At 40.3% G+C, this 21505-nt stretch overlaps 1 protein-coding gene across 5 annotated transcripts in view; it reads right to left on the minus strand.

The window, feature by feature from the left end:
• The window catches only part of ITPR2 (inositol 1,4,5-trisphosphate receptor type 2), a 665265-nt gene that overhangs the window by 321667 nt on the left and 322093 nt on the right, over positions 1–21505 (minus strand). For all 5 annotated transcript variants that reach the window (XM_033951965.1, XM_033951964.1, XM_033951968.1 and 2 more), the window contains 3 exons: positions 20871–21122; positions 15558–15683; positions 8807–8935 (listed from right to left, as the gene is read on the minus strand). In XM_033951965.1, coding sequence (XP_033807856.1) covers positions 8807–8935; positions 15558–15683; positions 20871–21122 — 507 coding nt within the window. The remainder of the gene's footprint in view (positions 1–8806; positions 8936–15557; positions 15684–20870; positions 21123–21505) is intronic.

The following is a 21505-nucleotide window of genomic DNA, read 5'->3' on the forward strand; positions in this document are numbered from 1 at the left end:
GCACAATCCTGACATCATTGTGACATCATCAATATGCACCTAGATGGTACAGGTCATGGGTTCAAATCCACACAACCCCCATAATACCTTTAACAGCTTCTTTTTGGTCTCATAAGAGAGTACGGATTGTGGACTTTGTCATTTACATTAGCACTATGTCCTTTCCAGGGTCCAGAGGGAAACTTATTTTTACCCCAAGATGGTTTATGATGTCTTAAGGTATCATCTCACACGGCAGGAACCCATGCCTAAAAGAAAGGACCTGTGGCTCAGTGGTCAAAGGCACTGCTTCCATCTTCTAAAGATCATGGGTTCAAATCCCAAATATGGTCAGATACCCGAGCACATACTCCTATTTTTTAGTGGCATTCTGCCATCTAGGTGCATATTGCTGATATCACAATGATGTCAAGATTGTGTATCAGACACATCCACTTGTTCTGAAACACAGCCATTGTGAGTAGTGTATCTCTTTTTCATTTCTTAACCTTTTGAAAATTAGGTTTAGTAGGCAATATATACTTATTTTTCCAAAACGGATGAAAACTGGAATAAGCACAAACAACATCAAAACAGGTGCCATAAGGTGGTAAAAGGGGCCAAAAGAGATTACGAGAAAAAATAGCCAAGGAGACGAAAAACTTCAGGCCATTCTTTCAAACGACCCGCGAAGGAAGCAGTGGGGCTGTTGGATGACCATGGAATAAAGAGAGTGCTAAAGGAAGATAAAGAAATCGCCAACAAACTGAACACATTTTTTGCGTCTGTATTTACCGAAGAGGATATACACAACATACTGGAATCCATCAGGCTCTATGCTGGAAACGAAGACAAATAAGAGTCCTCTTTATCCCAAAAACAGAAGTTTAGTATATAAAATATATATGTTTTTCATGTGCTTTGCTTAAGTAATGCATTATTATACATAAAAAAATAGAAGCCCCGTTCACCTATATGCGGATACCTCCAGCATGCCCAGGAGACACCTAAGTTGCATCCACCTAATTGAAGCCTATGTAGCGCCCAACGCTCAAAAATATGAACATAAGAACATAAGAATTGCCACTGCTGAGTCAGACCAGTGGTCCATCATGCCCAGCAGTCCGCTCACACGGCGGTCCTCTGGTCTAAGACCAGCACCCTAACTGAGACTATCCCTGCCTGCGCTCGTTCTTGTTCAACAGAAACTTGTCTAACTTTGTCTTGAATCCTTGGAGGGTGTTTTCCCCTATAACAGACTCTGGAAGGGCGTTCCAGCTTTCTACCACTCTCTGGGTGAAGAAGAACTTCCTTACGTTTGTACGGAATCTATCCCCTTTCAAGTTTAGAGAGTGCCCTCTTGTTCTCCCTACCTTGGAGAGGGTGAACAACCTGTCCTTATCTACTAAGTCTATCCCCTTCAGTACCTTGAATGTTTCAATCATGTCCCCTCTCAATCTCCTCTGTTCGAGAGAGAAGAGACCCAGTTTCTCTAATCTATCGCTGTACGGCAACTTCTCCAGCCCCTTAACCATCTTAGTCGCTCTTCTCTGGACCCTTTCGAGTAGTACCGTTTCCTTCTTCAGGTACGGCGACCAGTGCTGGACGCAGTACTCCGGTGAGGGCGTACCATGGCCCGGTACAGCGGCATGATAACCTTCTCTGATCTGTTCATGATCCCCTTCTTTATCATTCCTAGCATTCTGTTTGCCCTTTTTGCTGCCGCCGCACATTGTATAGACGGCTTCATCGACTTGTCGATCAGAACTCCCAAGTCCCTTTCCTGGGAGGTCTCTCCAAGTACTGCCCCGGACATCCTGTATTCGTGCATGAGATTTTTGTTACCGACATGCATCACTTTACACTTATCCACGTTGAACCTCATAAAGATGTTAAAGAGCACGGGTCCAAGCACCAAGCCCTGCGGCACCCCACTGGTGACGCTCTTCCAGTCCGAGTATTGTCCATTTACCCCCACTCTCTATTTCCTATGCTCCAGCCAGTTTTTAATCCATGTGAGTATTTCACCCTCAATTCCATGGCAATTTTCCGAAGTAGTCGTTCATGCAGAACCTTGTCGAACGCCTTCTGAAAATCCAGATATACAATGTCGACTGGATCGCCCTTGTCTATCTGTCTGTTTACTCCCTCAAAGAAGTGCAGCAAGTTCATCAAACACAATCTGCCTTTGCTAAAACCGTGCTGACTGGTCCTCATCAGCCTGTTTCCATCAAGGTGATCAATGATGCTGTCCTTTATCAGTGACTCTATCATCTTTCCTGGTACAGAGGTCAGACTCACCGGTCTGTAGTTCCCTGGATCTCCCCTCAAACCTTTCTTGAAGATAGGTGTAACATTCGCTACCTTCCAGTCTTCTGGAATCTTTTCCGATTTGATCGACAGATTGGCTATTAGTTGAAGCAGTTCAACTATGGTCCCTTTCAGTTCCTTGATGACCCTCGGATGGATGCCATCCGGTCCCGGGGATTTATCGCTCTTAAGCCTATCAACCTACCTACATACCTCCTCTAGACTGACCGTTAATCCTGTCAGCTTTCCATATTCATTTCCAGCATATAGCCTGATAGGTTCCGGTATGCTGTGTACATCTTCTTCGGTATATACAGATGCAAAAAATGTGTTCAGTTTGTCAGCGATTGCTTTGTCCTCCTTTTGTGCTCCCTTTATTCCATGGTCATCCAACGGTCCCACCACTTCCTTTGTGGGTCGTTTCCCCTTAATATATCGAAAGAATGGCTTGAAGTTCTTTGCCTCCTTGGCTCTTTTTTCCTCGTAGTCTCTTTTGGCCCCTTTTACCGCCTTATGGCACCTGCGTTGATGTTGTTTGTGCTTGTTCCAGTTTTCATCCATTTTTGACCTTTTTCATTCCTTAAATTAAGTTTTCTTGTCTCTGATCGCTTCCTTCACCTCTACAGTGAGCCACGCCGATTCTTTGTTCTTTTTCCTCTTGGATCCCTTGTTGATACGCGGTATATATATATTTTGTGCCTCGGTGACTATGTCCTTAAAAAGGGACCAAGCTTGCTCTAGCGTTTTTACAGTGCTTATCCTCTTCTTAATCTTCTTCCCTACCATGAATCTCATCCCTTCGTAATTCTCTTTTTGGAAGTTCAGTGCCGTGGCTGTCGTTTTGGACCGATGTTTCTCCCCTGCATCCAGATCAAAGCGGATCATATTGTGATCACTGCTTCCCAGTGTCCCTTCTACTTCTACATCTTGTGCTGGTCTTCGCAGGCCATTTAGAATTAAGTCCAGAATTGCATTTCTTCTAGTATTTTCCTTGACAAGTTGTTCCAGAAAGCAATCGCCTACAGCATCCAAGAACTTGGTCTCTCTAATGCAGTCGTAGATGCCTAGGTTCTAGTCTATTCCCGGATAGTTGAAGTCACCCATGATAACTGTGTTGCCTCCCTTGCAGTTGCGTTTAATCTCGTCTGTCATTTCTCCATCAATTTCTTTGGACTGCCCTGGGGGTCGGTAGTAGATGTAGATCTTCGTTTCCAGGCCATTTGTTCCTGGAATTTTGACCCACAGAGACTCTAACTTATCCGTCAGTTGTGGCGTGTTCTCTCCAGCAGATTCAATTTCCTCTTTGACGTATATGGCAACGCCCCCACCTTTTTGAGCCACTCTGTCTCTGCGGTATAGTTTGTATCCCGGTAGCACAGTGTCCCAGACGTTTTCCTTAGTCCACCATGTTTCCGTGATGCCTATGATGTCAACGTTATCATTTTGTGCTTTGGCTTCTAATTCACCCATCTTATTTGTAAGGCTCCTTGCCTTTGTGTACATACATTTGAGTTTGCAGCTTTTTCCTTTCTTGCATTTCCTTCCCTCTTGTGTCCTTTTCGATCTCTCTTGAAGATGGAAATGATGAACTCATCAAATACACTGCACCAAACTATTATGGGAATGTCAGAGAGTACTTTTTCTCATCATTGTTTAATCAATGTTTTTACCACTTGATTTTCGTGCTGTTTTACAAGCAATGATCTTGTCACAACTAGACTACTGAAATGTCCTGTACCTGGGAATAACCAAAACCAGGTGCAGGGCATTGCAGGTGATTCAGAATGCTGCGGCCAGATTGATAACTGGAACGTCAAGATATGAGCATATTGGGCAAGATGGCGGCGAAGGCGGTGAGAGGACACTCTGACTAGCGTTGGGCACCGCCGAAGAATAACATGGTCAAAATCATAAAAAACTACCTAAAGTGACCAAATAAGCACTGCAAACACATAATGCAGACCCCCACACACTACCCCAGTGATCACTGACCCCCACCCCCATAAAAATATTAATCACAACTTGAAAATTGTGCTTCCAGAACATCATCACCTGGCAGCCTGGCATAGGAAAGCCTAGTTGTCCAGCCTAGAGGTAGCTTAAGTCGTCTTGGGGATGGGTTAGGGACCCATAGAGAGGAGGATCCATGCCCATAAGCCCCTGTAATCACTGCATTGATATTGAAACATGTGCACTCCCCTATACACCCCCCAAACCCTTTTGTACTGGCATATAAGTGGCTTCTGCAGCCATAAGGGCTACTGGGGTTGTAGCTAAGTGCGTCTAGGGGATTCTGGAGGTGGTATGGGGGGCTCACCATGAGCTATAAGGGAGCTGTAGTGAGATGATGATAATGCACCCTTTCTGTGAAGTTCACTGCAGTGCCCTGTAAGGTACCCCACTATTTAGGTGCCATGTCTGGGTGTTCAGTCCATCACTTTGCAGACCCCTCCTAAGTCCAACAGGGCTTGTTCTAGGCATTTTTGACTTGGACGAAAAGTTGGATGAAAATGTAGTATAAAGATGGATGATTTAGTGGCTTGGACGATTAAATCAGCAAGACGTATAGTTAGACGATTTTCGAAATGAAAAAAAAATTTGGACGTATTTTTTGAAAATGTGTTCTATGCTGTTTTTTACTTTGGACGACTTGCGACTTGGACAAAAACGGACTTATTTCTTTCGATTATGCCCATCCACATGTCTAGGCATTTAAACTAGAAGGTGGGGGTGGCGTATGTATGAAGGACAATTATAGAGACCACCCCCGGCAAAAGACAAGATGTGATGGTAGTAAAGATTGCAACACAAACAATATTAGCAACTCACTTCTTAGCGTTGCAATGAGACGAGAAACGAAACAAAAAACCATACAAAAAAGATCACCGCTGAAAAATAGCTGGAAAGCAATGACTACAAATGCTCGCAGTCTAAGCAATAAAGTTCATGATCTACAAGCCCTGATGTTAGAGGCAGACCTGGATATTCTTGCTGTCACAGAGATGTGGTTCAGTGAATCCCATGGATGGGATGCAAACATACTGGGATATAATCTTTTTAGAAAGGACAGAGATGGTCAAAAAGGGGGAGGAGTAGCTCTCTATGTAAGGATTGATATCCAAGCGACTGAAATGCAAGGGACCTGGGGAGAGGAAGAAGTGATATGGATCGCTCTGAAAAGAGAAGCTGGAACTTCTATCTACATGGGTGTAGTCTACAGACCAGACTTCCGACTCAATCGCAGCAAATTGATAAAGATCTGATTGCGGATATCCAAAAGTTTGGAAAGAAACAGGAGGTGCTGCTGTTGGGAGATTTCAACCTGCTGGATGCGGACTGGAAAGTTACATCTGCAGAATTGGAAAGAAGTAGGGAGATTGTGGATGACTTTCAAGATGCTCTGCTCAGACAAATGGTGAAGGAACCCTTGAAGGAAAAAGCGATATTGGATCTGGTCCTTACAAATGGAGAGAGTGTATCTAATAAATGAGTGGGTGCTCACCTGGGAAGTAGCAATCATCAAACGGTTTGGTTTGATATAACAGCTAAAGTGAAAGGAGGCCACACGATACCAAAATTCCTAGATTTCAAACGTACGGACTTTAATAAAATGGGAGAGTACCTGAAGAAAAACCTGTTAGGATGGGAGGACATAGGAGAAGTGGAAAAACAGTGGTCTAAGCTGAAAGGAGCTATAAAAATGGCTACAGAACTTTATGTGAAGAAAATAAATAAAAACAAGAGAAAAAGGAAAATGACGTGGTTCTCTAAACTAGTGGCGGAGAAAATAAAGGCAAAAGAGTTGGCGTTCCTGAAATATTAAAAAACCCAAGAAGAAGAGTACAGAAAGGACTACCAGGTGAAACTGAAAGAAGCCAAAAGGGAGATACGCCTGGCAAAAGCACAAGTGGAAGAGCAAATGGCTAAAAATTTAAAAAAGGGAGACAAAAATTTTTTCAGATATATCAGTGAAAGGAGAAAAATGAAAAATGGAATTGCGAAACTAAAAGATGTTAGATCGTATCTGATGAAGGACACAAAAAGGCTTGAAGTGGTCCATAGGAGGGTGACGAAAATGATAGGAGGTTTGCGACAAAAGACGTATGAGGAGAGACTGGAAGCCCTGAATATGTATACCTTAGAGGAAAGGAGGGACAGGGGAGATATGATTCGGACGTTAAAATACTTGAAAGGTATTAACGTAGAACAAAATCTTTTCCAGAGAAAGGAAAATGGTAAAATCAGAGGACATAATTTGAGGTTGCGGGGTGGGAGACTCAAGAGCAATGTAAGGAAATTCTTCTTTTCGGAGAGGCTGGTGGATGCCTGGAATGCGCTCCCGAGAGAGGTGATGAAGAGGAAAACGGTGATGGAATTAAAAAAGCATGGGATGAACACAGAGGATCTAGAATCAGAAAATAATAGTAAATATTGAAGAACTAAGGCCAGTATTGGGCAGACTTGCACAGTCTGTGTCTGTATATGGTTGTTTGGGGAAGGATGGGCTGGAGAAGGCTTCAATTTCTGGAAGGGTGTAGATCAGTGGTCTCAAACTCAAACCCTTTGCAGGGCCACATTTTGAATTTGTAGGTACATGGAGGGCCGCAGAAAAAATACTTAATGTCTTATTAAAGAAATAACAATTTTGCATGAGGTAAAACTTTATAGTTTATAAAGCTTTCCTTTTGGCTAAGTCTTAATAATAATATTGTCATTTATAGCTAAAGAGACATATGATCAAGAAAGTTTTATTTTACTTTTGTGATTACCATAAACATACCGAGGGCCTCAAAATAGTACCTGGGGGGCCGCATGTGGTCCCTGGGCCGCGAGTTTGAGACCACTGGTGTAGAAGGGCTGGAGTGAGCTTTGACAGAGACTTCAGTAGTTGGAACCGAAGAAAAGTACCGGGCAGAGCTTTGGATTCTTGCCCAGATATAAGCTAAGGAGAAGAAGAAGAAAAAAAAAAAACAACAACAAATTTTTAGATTGAATCAGGTTGGGCAGACTAGATGGACCATTTGGGTCTTTATCTGTCGTCATCTACTATGTTACTATGTAAATTTGTAAATGCAGCGATAGGAGCTCATTCAGGAAATTGTTAAAAACATAACTATTTGTTGATGCATTTTTCTGAGCATTGATTTTTGTAAGGGTTGAATCTTTCTTTTTCTATTTGTACTGACCTATTTTAATATTTTATGTATGTAACCATTTTGTAAACCGTTTTGGAATAAAACAGTATAGAAATTTTAAAAATAAATAAATAAAAGTAGACTTGCTTTTGCAAGCATTCCTCTTTGCACCAAAAAATAGGATTTAGTATGATATATATATATATTTTTTTTTTTTAATTTTTTTTTTTCATGTACTTTAGCAAAACGGAGGCCAAAAGAGGAATTAGACAACTATTGAAGGTACATGTTTGACATTTATCCTAGAGAAATGATAGCTTGTAAATCAAGAGGATATAAGCTTGGTTTTGGAATTGACAGGTGGTTTACTATCTGAGTGTGTGTGATGCAATGGTCAGAGCTACAGCCTTAATACCCTGACATTGCTGGTTCAAATCCTCCACTGTTCCTTGTGACTCTAGGCAACCAGGACAAAAGAGAAATATGATAAAGGAGCCAAATGTAAAAACCACATAGGATATAAGTGGTATATAAATAATTAAAAAAGAAATAAATTAAATAATAATAGTGGTGCCAACCTTTTACTGCATACAATTTTAATGTAAAAAAAAACAACCATAAAATCGCAATTCTAATGGCGTTGGGGACCCCCAGCCAGTCAGGTTTTCAAGATATCCCTAATGAATATGCATGAGAGAGATTTGCATACCTGTCACTTCCATTATATGCAAATATCTCTCATGCATATTCATTAGGGATATCTTGAAAACCTGACTGGCTGGGTGTCCCCCAGGACAGATTTGGGAACCACTGTTCTAGATGTTATAAGGACATCTATGTAATGTCTAAAAGGTGATTCTGTAAAGGAAGTCTAACACAGGGGTGTCCAATGTCGGTCCTCGAGGGCCGCAATCCAGTCGGGTTTTCAGGATTTCCCCAATGAATATGCATTGAAAGCAGTGCATGCAAATAGATCTCATGCATATTCATTGGGGAAATCCTGAAAACCCGACTGGATTGCGGCCCTCGAGGACCGACATTGGACACCCCTGGTCTAACAATATAGATGTACTGTACTTAGATTCACTCGGTGCCGCTGAGCACAATTCTCTATAGTGCGTCCATGCATTATAGAATCGCGCTCAGCATTCTACTGCTGGACGTCTAAACAATGCTTTACAGAATCTGGCCCATTGACTCTATCAACATTATACCGTTGAATATAACAGTGATTTCTTAAGATGTGCACTGTATTTGGAAGATAGAGCAAATTTTAATTGCAGTATCTTTTGGGCTTTAGTTTGTTCCAGTAGACTGCAATTCTCTTACTTATCTTTTGGGCAGCGAAGCCCTTACTCATTATGATTAGTTTTCTTTCTCACCTGAAGACTCGTGCTGTTGTCTGAAAATGGAGAATTGAAGAATCCACTCACTATGTTCATTACTGCTTCAGTGACATACTTTTCCAGTGCTGTGTCTGCATGCTTCCGATCGGTAGTTGTGTTGCAAACCTCAGGAAGCAAAACAGAAAAGTTTCATTCTTAAATCTTCTTCACTTCAAATTGATTAAATGTTTTATATTTAATTTCTATTGATCCAGTGGCAATACACAGCAGTATGAAGTGCAGGATCTAGGTGTGATTCCTAGCTAAGCAGCTGTCTATTTATCACAATGTGAACTAGAGGTGTGCACAGGAACATCATCTGATCCCCATCCCTATCCATCCCCAGTCGATTCTATTTCATCCCCACCCTGTCCCCCACTCCATGCTCATCACATTGCTACCGTCCCCACACTATCCCATCATACAAGTACTGCCCCCTCACTACCACCCTTCAGTTTTCTTTCCCATCCCTTACCTAACCTGCATTTGAAAGATCTTGTAAATTCAACCAAAAGATAAAATGTGTCCTATAACTTGTTAAATTTTAACATAAAGCAATAGGCATAATTTTATTAAATATACAAGAAAAACATTTATTAACATGGACTGCAAGAACACTATGCAAGTCTAATAAACCATCAACAGAGTCAGAAGTCTGTCCATTCTACGATCCTTGATTGTTAATCCTGCAACTGAAATAGATGATGATGTGCTGCTGGCAGGAGTTCCAATGAGGAAGCAGCTATACAAAGGACTCTGTTGCAAGTAGGTAGTAAGAGACAAGCAGAATTCCTTGTCTAGGTTCGAAATGTATATATCTACTTCAATCACTGAAACTGTTTTCTGGTTCTTGAGTAAACCTCAAACAAAATATCCACCTTTGATTCTTCTTCTTTTGGATATTTTGTTAGTTAGCAATTAGTAGTACCTCTACTACTGCTTGATCAGCTGTCAGTGCTCACAGTCTGTTTATGGCACTGTTCTACCTTTTTATTGTCATCAGATCTAAACAACCCTTCAGGTTTGGAGTCAGCAACATTACTGCCAATTGTGTCTCTGTAACTGTACAAGAGCGATCCAGATGATCTGCAAGATGATTCTTTAAAGATGCTATCACATGGTTGTCTGATATTTTGAGATATTAGTTAATGTTTTTGATAGCATAGCAGGAATCTTTTCTTCCCATTGTCCTCTCCTATTTTCCTTCTTTTTTTCTAAATATTGTAAATTTTATTATCTTCGTCTTTTTTGTATTTTGTATTGTTTCTTCTGTTGTACCAAAAACGCATTTTCAATCATACACCTCATCCCATCATAATACAGGCCAAGAAATATTCCCACCCCCCTCTCCCAACCCCCCAAAAAGTCCCATCTAAGAGCAAAACAAAAAGAAAAAAAGAAAAGAAAATATAAACAATTTCCCCAGTCGTTTCCCATATCTAATAGCGACCGTATGGTCGACGCCCATTTTTATCACCTCCCTTCAACCCAAAATATTCAGAACAAAGCCATACTGCTGGCCCCTGATCAGTAAGACAGTCATATCTGCCCAAAATATATGAACAATGTCATAGAAGAAAGTTACCAACTATTGCACTGAACTCCTCTTAATGAGGACAGGATCCGCTGTGTCAGTGGAATCCATCAAAAAAGACAAAACTTGCAGAGCATCCAAGCCAACCCAAGCATTCATGATTTAGACGTTCATCATAATCATTTCACAAAAACTGAGCATCTGCAACTTGTTCAAAAAAATGTGTTTGTCCCGCAAAGGAAATGCGCAATTTGGCTGGGTATAGCAATGCAAATATAATCTCCTTCCCATGAAGAGTGGAACAAATAGACGCAAACATGCTCCGACGTTGCTGTACTTGTGAAGAATAGTCCTGGAAACAGAGTACAGATTTATTCTGTTATGACAAGGTTTTCCCAGATCGCACAGCCTGCAGAATATGCTGTTTGCACTGAAAATGCAAAACTCGACAGATCACAACATAAGGCCGCGTTGCATCCTCTCTACAAGTTCCAAGACGGTGAGCCCGATCAAGAGTAAAGGAAGGCACTGAGATCACTAGTTACAAGGTAGCAGGTAGTCAAGCCTCCAAGAAAGATAAAAGATCCCTATCTGCGATCGTCTAAGGAATTCCCCACTAATCTCACGTTGCTACGTCTGAAGTGATTCTCCAGATCGTCGACCTTTTGTTCCAGCTCCTGTACTGCTTTCTGAAGGGCTGCTTGCGATTGCTCCAAGACAGTAGTCCGATCTTCCACTTCCGATGTCCTGTGAAGGCCTACAGCCAATTCTAGAGACAGACTATCGATTTTCTCATGCGCCTCTTCAGCCCTGTCGTAAAGTTTTTGAAGTTATCTAATGCTGTTTCCACCGTGGCCGTTACTTCAGCGGTTAGCTCCGCCGTCCATGTCGAGCTGATGGTAGTTGTCGGGGGCGAAGATGGCGCCGCCATTTTTGGTTCCACTGGGCGCTGTTTGTCCCTGTCTTTTTTCTCAAGTTTGGCTGCCATAAAAGAGCTGATTTTCCGCAGATATGCTTTACATACGATCCAAAAGCGGCAGGAGTATAGAAGAAAAGTGTTGCAAGTCAAAAACTGGCGATTAAAGCATATTTGGTGAAGGGCTGTACAGAGCTCAGCTCAAACCCTGCTGCTCCATAGCATGGCAACACATGACCTGGTTTGGTTTATTTATAATCTGTCTTATACTTTAACACATTCCTAAATATACATAAATAACATTTCAATTATTTTACAAAAATAAAAATTGATAACACCAAATTACATAATCAGACTGACATATCAACATTAACATTGTCAAACAACCCTGCCATCCCAAAAGAATCAATTCAATGAGCAAACACATAGTAGTCATAATAATGAAGTCATACTGTGTATTTCATTCAACAGAACAAATGACTTGTTAACAATTTCTTGAAAGCCTGCAAACTTTCTTGCTGCTTAATAATAATAGCTTTATTTATATCCCGTCATACCTATTCAGTTCAAGATGGTATACAGTAAAGTAGAAATACAGTATGGGTATTGCTGGTATCAATGCAAATGAAAATGTCAGCATTGGTTTAGAGGGGGGGGAGAGAAGAGGGTGGGATTGCGCAAGTATGAGGGGGTGTGTGTTGGGATTGTAGGTGGGATGGAAGGGTTTCGAAGGATCAGATAAACTTGTTGAATAAGTGGGATTTCAGAGATTTTCTGAAGGATTGGTAAGATGGAGAATTCAAGAGGAGGGTGCTTAAGGTGTTGTTCCAGATGCCTGCCTGAAATGAAAGAAGGAAGCTTATTCCACTCATAAGGACCACTACATTAAAAAAAACCTTTTCTCTCATTGTCTGCAGACTAAACTCCTTTCTAGACGGTATAGTCACGTTCCGCTGTGTTGTTAAACGAAGCTTTTGCATCCCAGCATAAGGTGATATGCAATCCATCAAGTTTTGTGGGGCACACCCTTGCACACTTAAGTAAACCAACAGCAATAATTTATACTTCATTCTAAACTCAGTTTTTAACCAATACAGCTTACAATAATACTCTGATACATGTTCATTTCTTTGAAGCTGGAACAACGCTCGTAAAATAGAGTTTTGCGCCACCTGCAGAGATTTTAGCACCATCATTGGAACATCTAACGGTACCACATTACAGTAATTAAGAACCAGAAGCACCAACAATTGGAGAATGATTTTAAAATCCCTCCATGACACATAATGATACAGTTTACTTACCAAGTGTATCTTATAGTACACTCTCCTAATCAAACTTAACACATGATGTCTAAATGTTAATTGAGGATTCAAAACCACTCTAAGATAACGGAATTCTGTGAACACCTGGACAATAGCATCTAGTACTCCCAGAGTTCCAGGAAGATTCACTATTGGTGTTCTTGCCAGATACATCACCTTAGTTTTTTGTAAATTTTAGCATCAACTTATTCTCACACCTCCAATGTTTAACCTTAGCCAAGATAGTATCCAACTTCTGCTCAGTCAAAACCACTGACTTTTCCAAAGGAAGAAAAACAACTGGTCAACGGCATATATCCTGTATGATACCCCAGCTCTCGCAGTAACGCACACAATGTTGAACAATGCTGCCGAGAGAGAAGATCCCTGAGGAACTCCTGTCTGTATTTTTCTCTGCACAGAGCTTTGACCATTAATGCAAACTTCCTGTCTCCAGTCAGAAAGAAAAGACTTAAACCATGAGTTAATTACTCCCTCTATCTCGCAACAACTCAGTCGCTGCAGAAAGATTTTATGATCAAGGGTATCAAAGGCAGTGTTAATGTCCAGGGATAACATAACATATTCTTTCACTTTATCCGCACCTTATCTCATCCACCAATAATACCAACAGAGCCTCTGTATTATGTCAGGAACGGAAGGCATACTTATGAAAGTCCAAAAGATAGGACCTTTGGATGTATTCATCAAGTTGAATATACACCAGTTTTTCTAATATTTTCACCAAAACTGATGCTGATGCAACAGGTCTATAATTTGAAGGTTCATTCTTCCCAACTTTTGCATCTTTCATTACTGGCTTAACTGTTGAGATTTTTAACATCAGAGGAACCACCCCTTCACACAAACTAAGATTCATAATTTTTATAAGCACAGAACCTAATTGACTGTGCAATTATTGTAACCATTTTGGGAAGCATAGATCACAAGATGCTATTGTTGGCCTACATGCATTCAGCAGGTTAATCACAGAATGAAGGTTGACAGAGTCGAATATATCCCACACTGTTGATGCATTCCAGCTTGTAATTCCTGATTCCTGAACTTGAGGAATCCCCTTCACAATTGTATCAAACTTTGACTCAAAAACAGTTATTAAACTCCTTCGGGCGGCTCAGAGAATCCTTCAACTGTTGCCCATAAAACCTCTTCCTATGAGAGTTAACCAGTCCTCTACATATAAGTAGATGCGAAAAATATTCTTTGCGCAACCTCTCTGTACACTACTTCCTCCAATCTCTTTCTTTTTGGCGAAGCTTCGTTCGTAGCATCAGTAACTCCATGGTCAGGTGCTCCCTCTTCTTATGTTGCTTTCCCACCGTTATTTCTCTATGCGGGGCAACCTTATCCAATGTCATCCTAAAAGTATTGTGTTCAATTTTGGAGACCGCATCTGGTGAATGATATAAGACTTGAAGTGGTCAGTTGAAAATGGTAAAACTAAAGGTCATAAATTGACAGAGAGAGTTTTTGATGCCTGGAATGCCCTCCCAAGGGAGGTGGTGGAGAAGAAAACGATGATGGAACTCAAAAAAGAGTGGGGCAAATGCAGAGGATTTCTAATCAGCATGAAGAGTACAAATTAAAGAACTAAGGCCAATACTGGGCAGACTTGAACAATTTGTGTCCGTATATGGACATTCGGCTTAGGATGGGCTGTGGCGGGCTTGACGGGAACTCACGTAATTTGGGATGGTTTAAATAGGCTTGAGTGAGCTTTGACAGCAACTCTAGTAGTTGAAACCTAAGCATAGTACCGGACAGACTATGACCCAGAAATATCAATGAACAAAGACAATTGAACTTAATCATGAATTTGTAATTTGTAATTTTGGGCTGACTGGATGGGCCATTCAGGTCTCATTATCTGCTGTCAATTACTATGTTACTATGAAATGGTCTGATTATATGCAATAGATTTCTTGAAGCTGCTCAGCACCCTCTTTGATATGAAGGAAAAACAACCGATGTAAAGTCAAAAGGCTTGACCCAGGGTACTCAAGTAAAAGTCGATGCTCCCTGAGGCAAAAAAGGTCTCAAAGTGGCCTGAAAGCCAAAAATCAAAAATGAAGAAAACTGAACCAAATTCAAGAGAATGACTACAAAATGAGAGAAATGAAGAATTATGAAGAAAAGTACAATAAAATTAAACCTGGAAGGCATGAAAAAATACCTACAGCTTGTCATGCTGAGGAGAAACCAAAGATAGTTTTCTGTGGAGCCGAGAAGCTAAAAAACTGATGGTCCTGTGAACTGACGACAGGCAAGAAGACACCGGCATGTGCCCAGTATGGGCACTGCCTAAAGTGACAATGTACTTTGCAGTATTCATCCAGGTTCTATGGGTGACATCACTCACATGTGAGAATATTATGCCTGCTTATCGATGGATGCCTACTGCATAATAATGTATATGGTTGAGCCATACGATGCACTATTGATCAATAGGGCACACTATTTGAACAATTGTGCGTACTATTGATGACCTTGCCCCCCAAATGAAATTTATATAGGAAATTAATAAAAACATTTTGCTTGCCATACTCCTGTTAATAAATATCCTAGCTAAATAAGTATTCTGGCATTACTTTGTATTAACATGGACTACAGCAAACATGCATAAAAATTCCTGTATCATTAATGTTGAACATTCAGAATCCAATATTAAACACAGGTTTAAAGTGACATACTGGCTCCTAAATAGTCAACTCATTATACTTAATAAATAGGAAAGTGAAAAGCATGGTTTTTCTTGTGCTGTTTAAGTTTGATTTTGAAAATAAATCTTATTATAAAAATGCCATTTTTGATATCATATTTGCCAAGCCCATGCTCTACTTTTCCCCTTTAGTATATTTCACATAGGTTATTGTACTTCCAGACAGAGGGGCTGAACCTCTCCCTAGTGCTTTTATACATGAATTTAAATCATTTAAATATACCTAAAATACATGTATTGTTCATAAAACTTACCCTAGCCATATCAATAAGGAAGTTTTCAAATAATTTCCAAATGTGATTACTGGTATAGATCTCCTTCATCTCAACTTCTGTATCCACATAGCAGTGGTTAACAAAATTCACATAAGCAATCTTAACCTGTTAGAACAAAGCAATTAGATGATAACAGAAATCTTCATATCAGCAAAATTCTTTCTTGTAAAATGATTGTGCAAATGACAGCATTTTTCTCTTCATTCTTCCAACTCTAAAAGAATATATACTAAACAGTAATGTTCATCTAATTTAATATATTACAGTTTTTTTCTATAAACACAGAGGACTAGCCCCCTCCTTCACAAAGCTGTGCTAGCATTTTTAGCGCTGGCCACGGTGGCATCCGAACTGTTACCACTGTGGCCGCCGCTAAAAATGCTAGTGCGGCTTTAAGGAGGGGATAGGTTCAGTAAATGGTACCCAAGGTTCGGCACCATTATGATCCACGCTCAGAATATTAGCTTAGTGCACATTTCACGCCTAACTTTCAACGCAAGCACTTACGCCTACCAAAAGCTGGTGTAAATGCTTGCACTCAACTAATAGTAGTTAGGCTTACATGCAGATATTCTGTAACATGGCACCTAAATTCTGGACACAACAGGGGAGTTGCGAGAGCAGGATGTCAACAGATCAGCCAAGGGTGTTTTGTTCAAAAACTCACTTTATTGGTGAATATGCTGCATGGGCTCGATAGACTCGACACTGGTTTCTGGTTACTTTAACTCAATTATGGCCATATACTTGCGCTATATGCTTAATAATATGCTTTTGCTTTCAAACATATGCCTCAAATTATTTTAATTATGCTTTGATAAATGTTCTATGCCCATTTCTCATTTTTATATTTTCATTCTTCATGGTTCCTTGTTTTTTGTAATTGCCTCCATTCACATGCCTTTGTTGTATGCTTTAGCTTTTGTGATATGCAATTGTTTTTAAACATGCTTTTATTCATGTACTGTTTATAGTGACAAGATAAATTGGCAAATTTAAAAAAAAACAGTTCAAGTAAGGAATTCAAAATCCAATAATCAGCATATAGTCCTTACTTCTGCATTCCTTTATCTCCTTAGTTAGCATTAATTCATACCAAACATCAACAAGACTTGGCAGCAATCCTGGAAACATCAGATAAAGATTTGGTTAAACCAGCAACTCTCTTACTATCTGTGGCGTTGTTGCCGGATAAGGATTGGATTTTGAAAATGTTCTTTAGAAACAAGAATAAAGAATTTTTGGGTTTGAAAATTCAAATGTTTCCAGACGTTAGTAGAGAAACTCAGAATCGTAGGCGGCAGTTTCTTTTGATGAAAGCAGGAGTTACACAGCTGGGTGGTATTTTCTTTTTACGTTTCCCATGTAAATGTATAATAAGGTATCGAGATAATAAGTATGTGTTTTTTGAACCATCTCAACTTACAGCCTTTCTGACACTGAAACGTCTGGAAAAAGAAGGAACAACAACTACTACAGTAACAACAACGTAATAGTAAAACTAATTGGATTTGATATTAGAATAATTCCTCAAGCCAGGCACGCGATACTGTTTTCTTTGTATAGAATTATAAATTGATTTCCTAAAGTTCACTCATAAACAATCTTGGATCATATTATAGAGGACTTGAGATTGTTCGACTAGAACTTTTTCTTTCTACATCATGTAAATGATTTTCTTATAATTTTGTGTTTGATCTAACAATCTTTCTGTACAAAATATTTTGATTTTGTTAAGAATTTTAAAACGATAAATAAAGAATTAAAAAAAAAAATTCATACCAAACATTCAAATGTCTTCACTTTCTCCAGCACAATTGCCTCAATAGACTAAAATATTTTCAAATAGAATAATAATACTCATCTTCTGTCATTAGAGATAAGAAGGAGTAGACCTCAGCGGCTACATCTGTATCAAGATAAATCTTGTATGATACAGATTGTTGTGTAGCTAGCCTCCTCATCAATCAGACTCCAGCCACCTTTTTTTCTCCTTTTAAATATATTTTTTTGTTTATAATTTAATTTAATTCCATTTATATTTAGTTCATTAACTTAAATAGACAGCTGAACAGAAGGCGGGGGGGAACTCATCACTGAGTGTGGCACCCTCGAGGCTAAAGGAGACTGAAAGACCCTGCCTCAATTAGGCAGAAGAAAGAAAGGAATGCCAAGAGGTTTTTTTATTTTTAATTTTATCAAAAACCAACAAAAATTCAGGACCCTAGAGATGCAGAAGACACTATGGGGCTCATAATCGAAAGACAAAAATGTCTAAAAACCAGCCTAAGTCAGCACTTGGACAAACATTTCTCAAAAACGTCCAAGCGCCGATAATAAAACTGGGTTTTGAACGTATTTAACAACGACCTAGGCCTTCATAGTGCCGCTCAACGTCCAAAGCTAAACGGGGCGTTTCAGGAGGCGTGTCAAGGGCGGGAGTTGGGCTGGACGTGGGCCGGCTTAGACTTAGTCATACAGCATGTATAACCGAAAGTTTAACAGATCCTAGACGGAACTTGGACGTTGTGACTTAGATCATGTAAAACACCTAAACTCACCAGATAAGAACTGCAAACACATAACACAGACCCCCACACACTACCCCAGTGATCACCAACCCCCCCCCCACCTCCATAAAAATTTTATTCACAACTTTAAATTTCAGCTTCCAGACCATCATCACCTGGCCGCCTGATATAGGAAAGCCTAGTCGTCCAGCCCAGAGGTAGCTTAAGTCGTCTTGGGGGTGGGTTAGGGACCCATAGAGAGGAGGACCCATGCCCATAAGCCCCTGTAATCACTGCATTGATATTGAAACATGTGCACTCCCCTATACACCTCCCAAACCCTTTTGTACTGGCACATAAGTGGCTCCTGCAGCCATAAGGGCTACTGGGGTAGTAGATAAGTGCATCTAGGGGATTCTGGAGGTGGTTTGGGGGCTCTCCATCACCTAAAGGGAGCTGTAGTGAGGAGAAGCCATGGCACCCTTTTTGTGAAGTTCTCAGCAGTGCCCTGTAAGGTACCCCACTATTTGGGTGGCATGTCTGGGTGTGCAGTCCATCACTTTGCAGACTCCTCCCACATCTAACAGGGCTTGTTCTAGGTGTTTTGGACTTGGACGGAAAGTTGAAACGGAAATGTGGTATAAAGATGGACGATTTAGCGGCTTGGCCGATCAGATCGGCAGGACGTATAATTAGACGATTTTCAAAAGTAAAAAAAAGTTGGACGTATCTTTTGAAAATGTGTCTTAGGCTCTTTTTAACTTTGGACGACTTGCAAGATGGACGTAAACGGACTTAGACGTCCCTTTCGATTATGCCCCTCCACAGATCTACGAGATCCAAAGAAGCACAGAGATAAGGCACTCTCTTTTGTTGTCCCAGAGCAGAGTGTGATCCATCAACGACTTATATAGCTGGGGGGGGTCTAATACTTGGTTCAGGTCCCCCACCAACATCAGCGGACGAGTATCATATGACAATGTATCAATTGTTTGTAAAACGCATGCTCATAGGTGTTGAGAACATATGCCACCAGCAATTAAAGCTCAAGCCACAGAGATCCACTTGCAATAGTAAATAACTTCTAAAGAGATCTTTCAATAACAGTTTAGTCTGACATTTTAGTCATTTATTAATATAGTGTTCTCCCCTCCTATGCGCAGTGGAGAACAATAAGCCTCTCCCACCCAACCAGACATCCATTTCAGGTGTTCAACATCTGTCATTTTGGTCTCTTGTAAGCTACATCTTGTTTTTTTAAGTGGGCCAACAACTTGCTTTGTTTGTTGAGAAAATTTACTCCACATACATTTCAAAATGCTATTCTCACTTTAGTAGGCTGCTTAGTTCCTTTCATTATGGTAGCTATTACAACATAAATTTATGGTTTTCAAAGTATCATCAACTTAAATCTCTAAAAAGGAAAACCAATAGAGTAAGAAATAATTACTATGGTTTTGTTGTACTTTCTCCCAATATATCTAAATGTGTTTAATTATAAGAAATATATATATAAAATTAAACACATCAGATATATTTGGGAAAAAGTACAACAAAACCATACCAATTATTTCTTACACTATTGGTTTTCCTTTTAGAGATTTAAGCTATTACAACATTGCATAAACACTCTGATCCAGGAGTTTGGGCACCCAGCCATCACCTGAGAATTCTATTCATTCTTCTTTTTTACCACAGTCTTCATCCATGCATTCCATTTGTTCATGCTTGCCTCCTCTCTATTCATACTATTCATACTCCACTTACATACCCCTTTATGTTCACTGCAGCTCCATGCATTTCCAACCCAATCCCCCTGCCCTCTCCTGCTATGCCCTCCCCACTCAATAAAGCCTAATAACCTCAGACACCAATATGTCTCCAAGGATTACTGACAATCACATTAATGACACTGGCAAGTTGCCCCCCCCCCCTCCCCACCCACCCATCCACCAATCCCACCTAAGAGTCAAGAACAGTAAATGTAACCAATAGTTCAGTAGTGGTGTTGGCAAGACCCTTCTCACATAGCTCAATCATTCGATCTCCCAAACTTATGCAGTGCCTAGTTCTATGGAAGAATGACACTGGGAGTCTCGGCGGCTATTTTTACCATGGAGAAAGAATAAGCAGTATGCTGGTTTGGGGGGCTTGTACTGGTGGAGGGAGAAGACTCAAACATAAACCAAGAACCCAATTTTTGGGCCTTTTTTTGGCCCAATAATCTTAGTTTATATTCGAGCGTGTACAGTAACCAGATAGTACCACTGAAAATGTCCATACCGAAATCAGCTACTTTGGAGGCACTTGACTGGTTAAAGGTGACAGCATAAAAAAACAGCATAGCTGATTTTAAGAAAGGTTTGGACAAGTTCCTAGAGGAAAAGTCCATAGTCTTTATTGAGAAAGACATAGGGGAAGCCACTGCTTGCCCTGTATCGGTAGCATGGAATATTGCTACACCTTGGGTTTTCGCCAGTTACTAGTGACCTGGATTGGCCACCATGAGAACGGGCTACTGGGCTTGATGGACCATTGGTCTGACCCAGTAAGGCTTTTCTTATGCAATTCTTTATAGCCAATTAAGTACCAAATATTGCACTTAACTAGCTATATGTTGGCCAGCTCTGTATATCTGGAAATTCAAGCCCAGACATAGCCTAGCATTGAATTTCCAGGTATAAAACCAGCAGCTGATCGCCGCTGGCTGAATATTGGGCCCTACTTCTTCCACACAAAAAAACAGCAGGGATGGTAGGATTGGAATAACTATGAGATTTACCTCTGGTATGCAGTCATCATGGGTTACAACTCTCACTATGTCATCTAGCGGTAGCAGGGAATTGCATTTGATCTCTGTGTACACATTTTTTCCTTCTGTGCAGGCTGCCAGCAATTCTACCAGTGTGATGTGATAAGCTAAAGGACTACTTTCATCTGCTCGGTCACGTTCTGAACACATCATTTGAAGAAGGATGGGAAAAGATGCTCTGTCATTGTAGAATATCAGCACATCTTCACCTCCGTTTACCAGCTGAAACAACAGAATTACGAATTTAGAGAATGCATTTAAACATTATCTCTATGCATTTTAACATTATCTCTATGCACTTAATCTAAACTTATAGTATAAAGGCCAGATTCAGTTAACAGAGTTCCAAAATTAGCACTGGAACAACTTGGCACCAGAGAAATAGCTTGCCACCACTGTGCCACTACAATTTTACCTAGGTGGTTTGGCAGCTTCCACTCACCCTCCTCCCCAATGTGGTATAAACATAGACATACTGACAATCTGGACGATCAATGGTCTGGACATCCAGATAGATGATTTTCAAAAAATATATATTCTAGACATATTTTTTGAGAACAGACGTTTCTTTTGATTATGCCCTTCCACATGTTCTCCAGTTGAAT

This window comes from Geotrypetes seraphini, chromosome 7, assembly GCF_902459505.1.
Source record: "Geotrypetes seraphini chromosome 7, aGeoSer1.1, whole genome shotgun sequence".
NCBI lineage: Eukaryota > Metazoa > Chordata > Amphibia > Gymnophiona > Dermophiidae > Geotrypetes > Geotrypetes seraphini.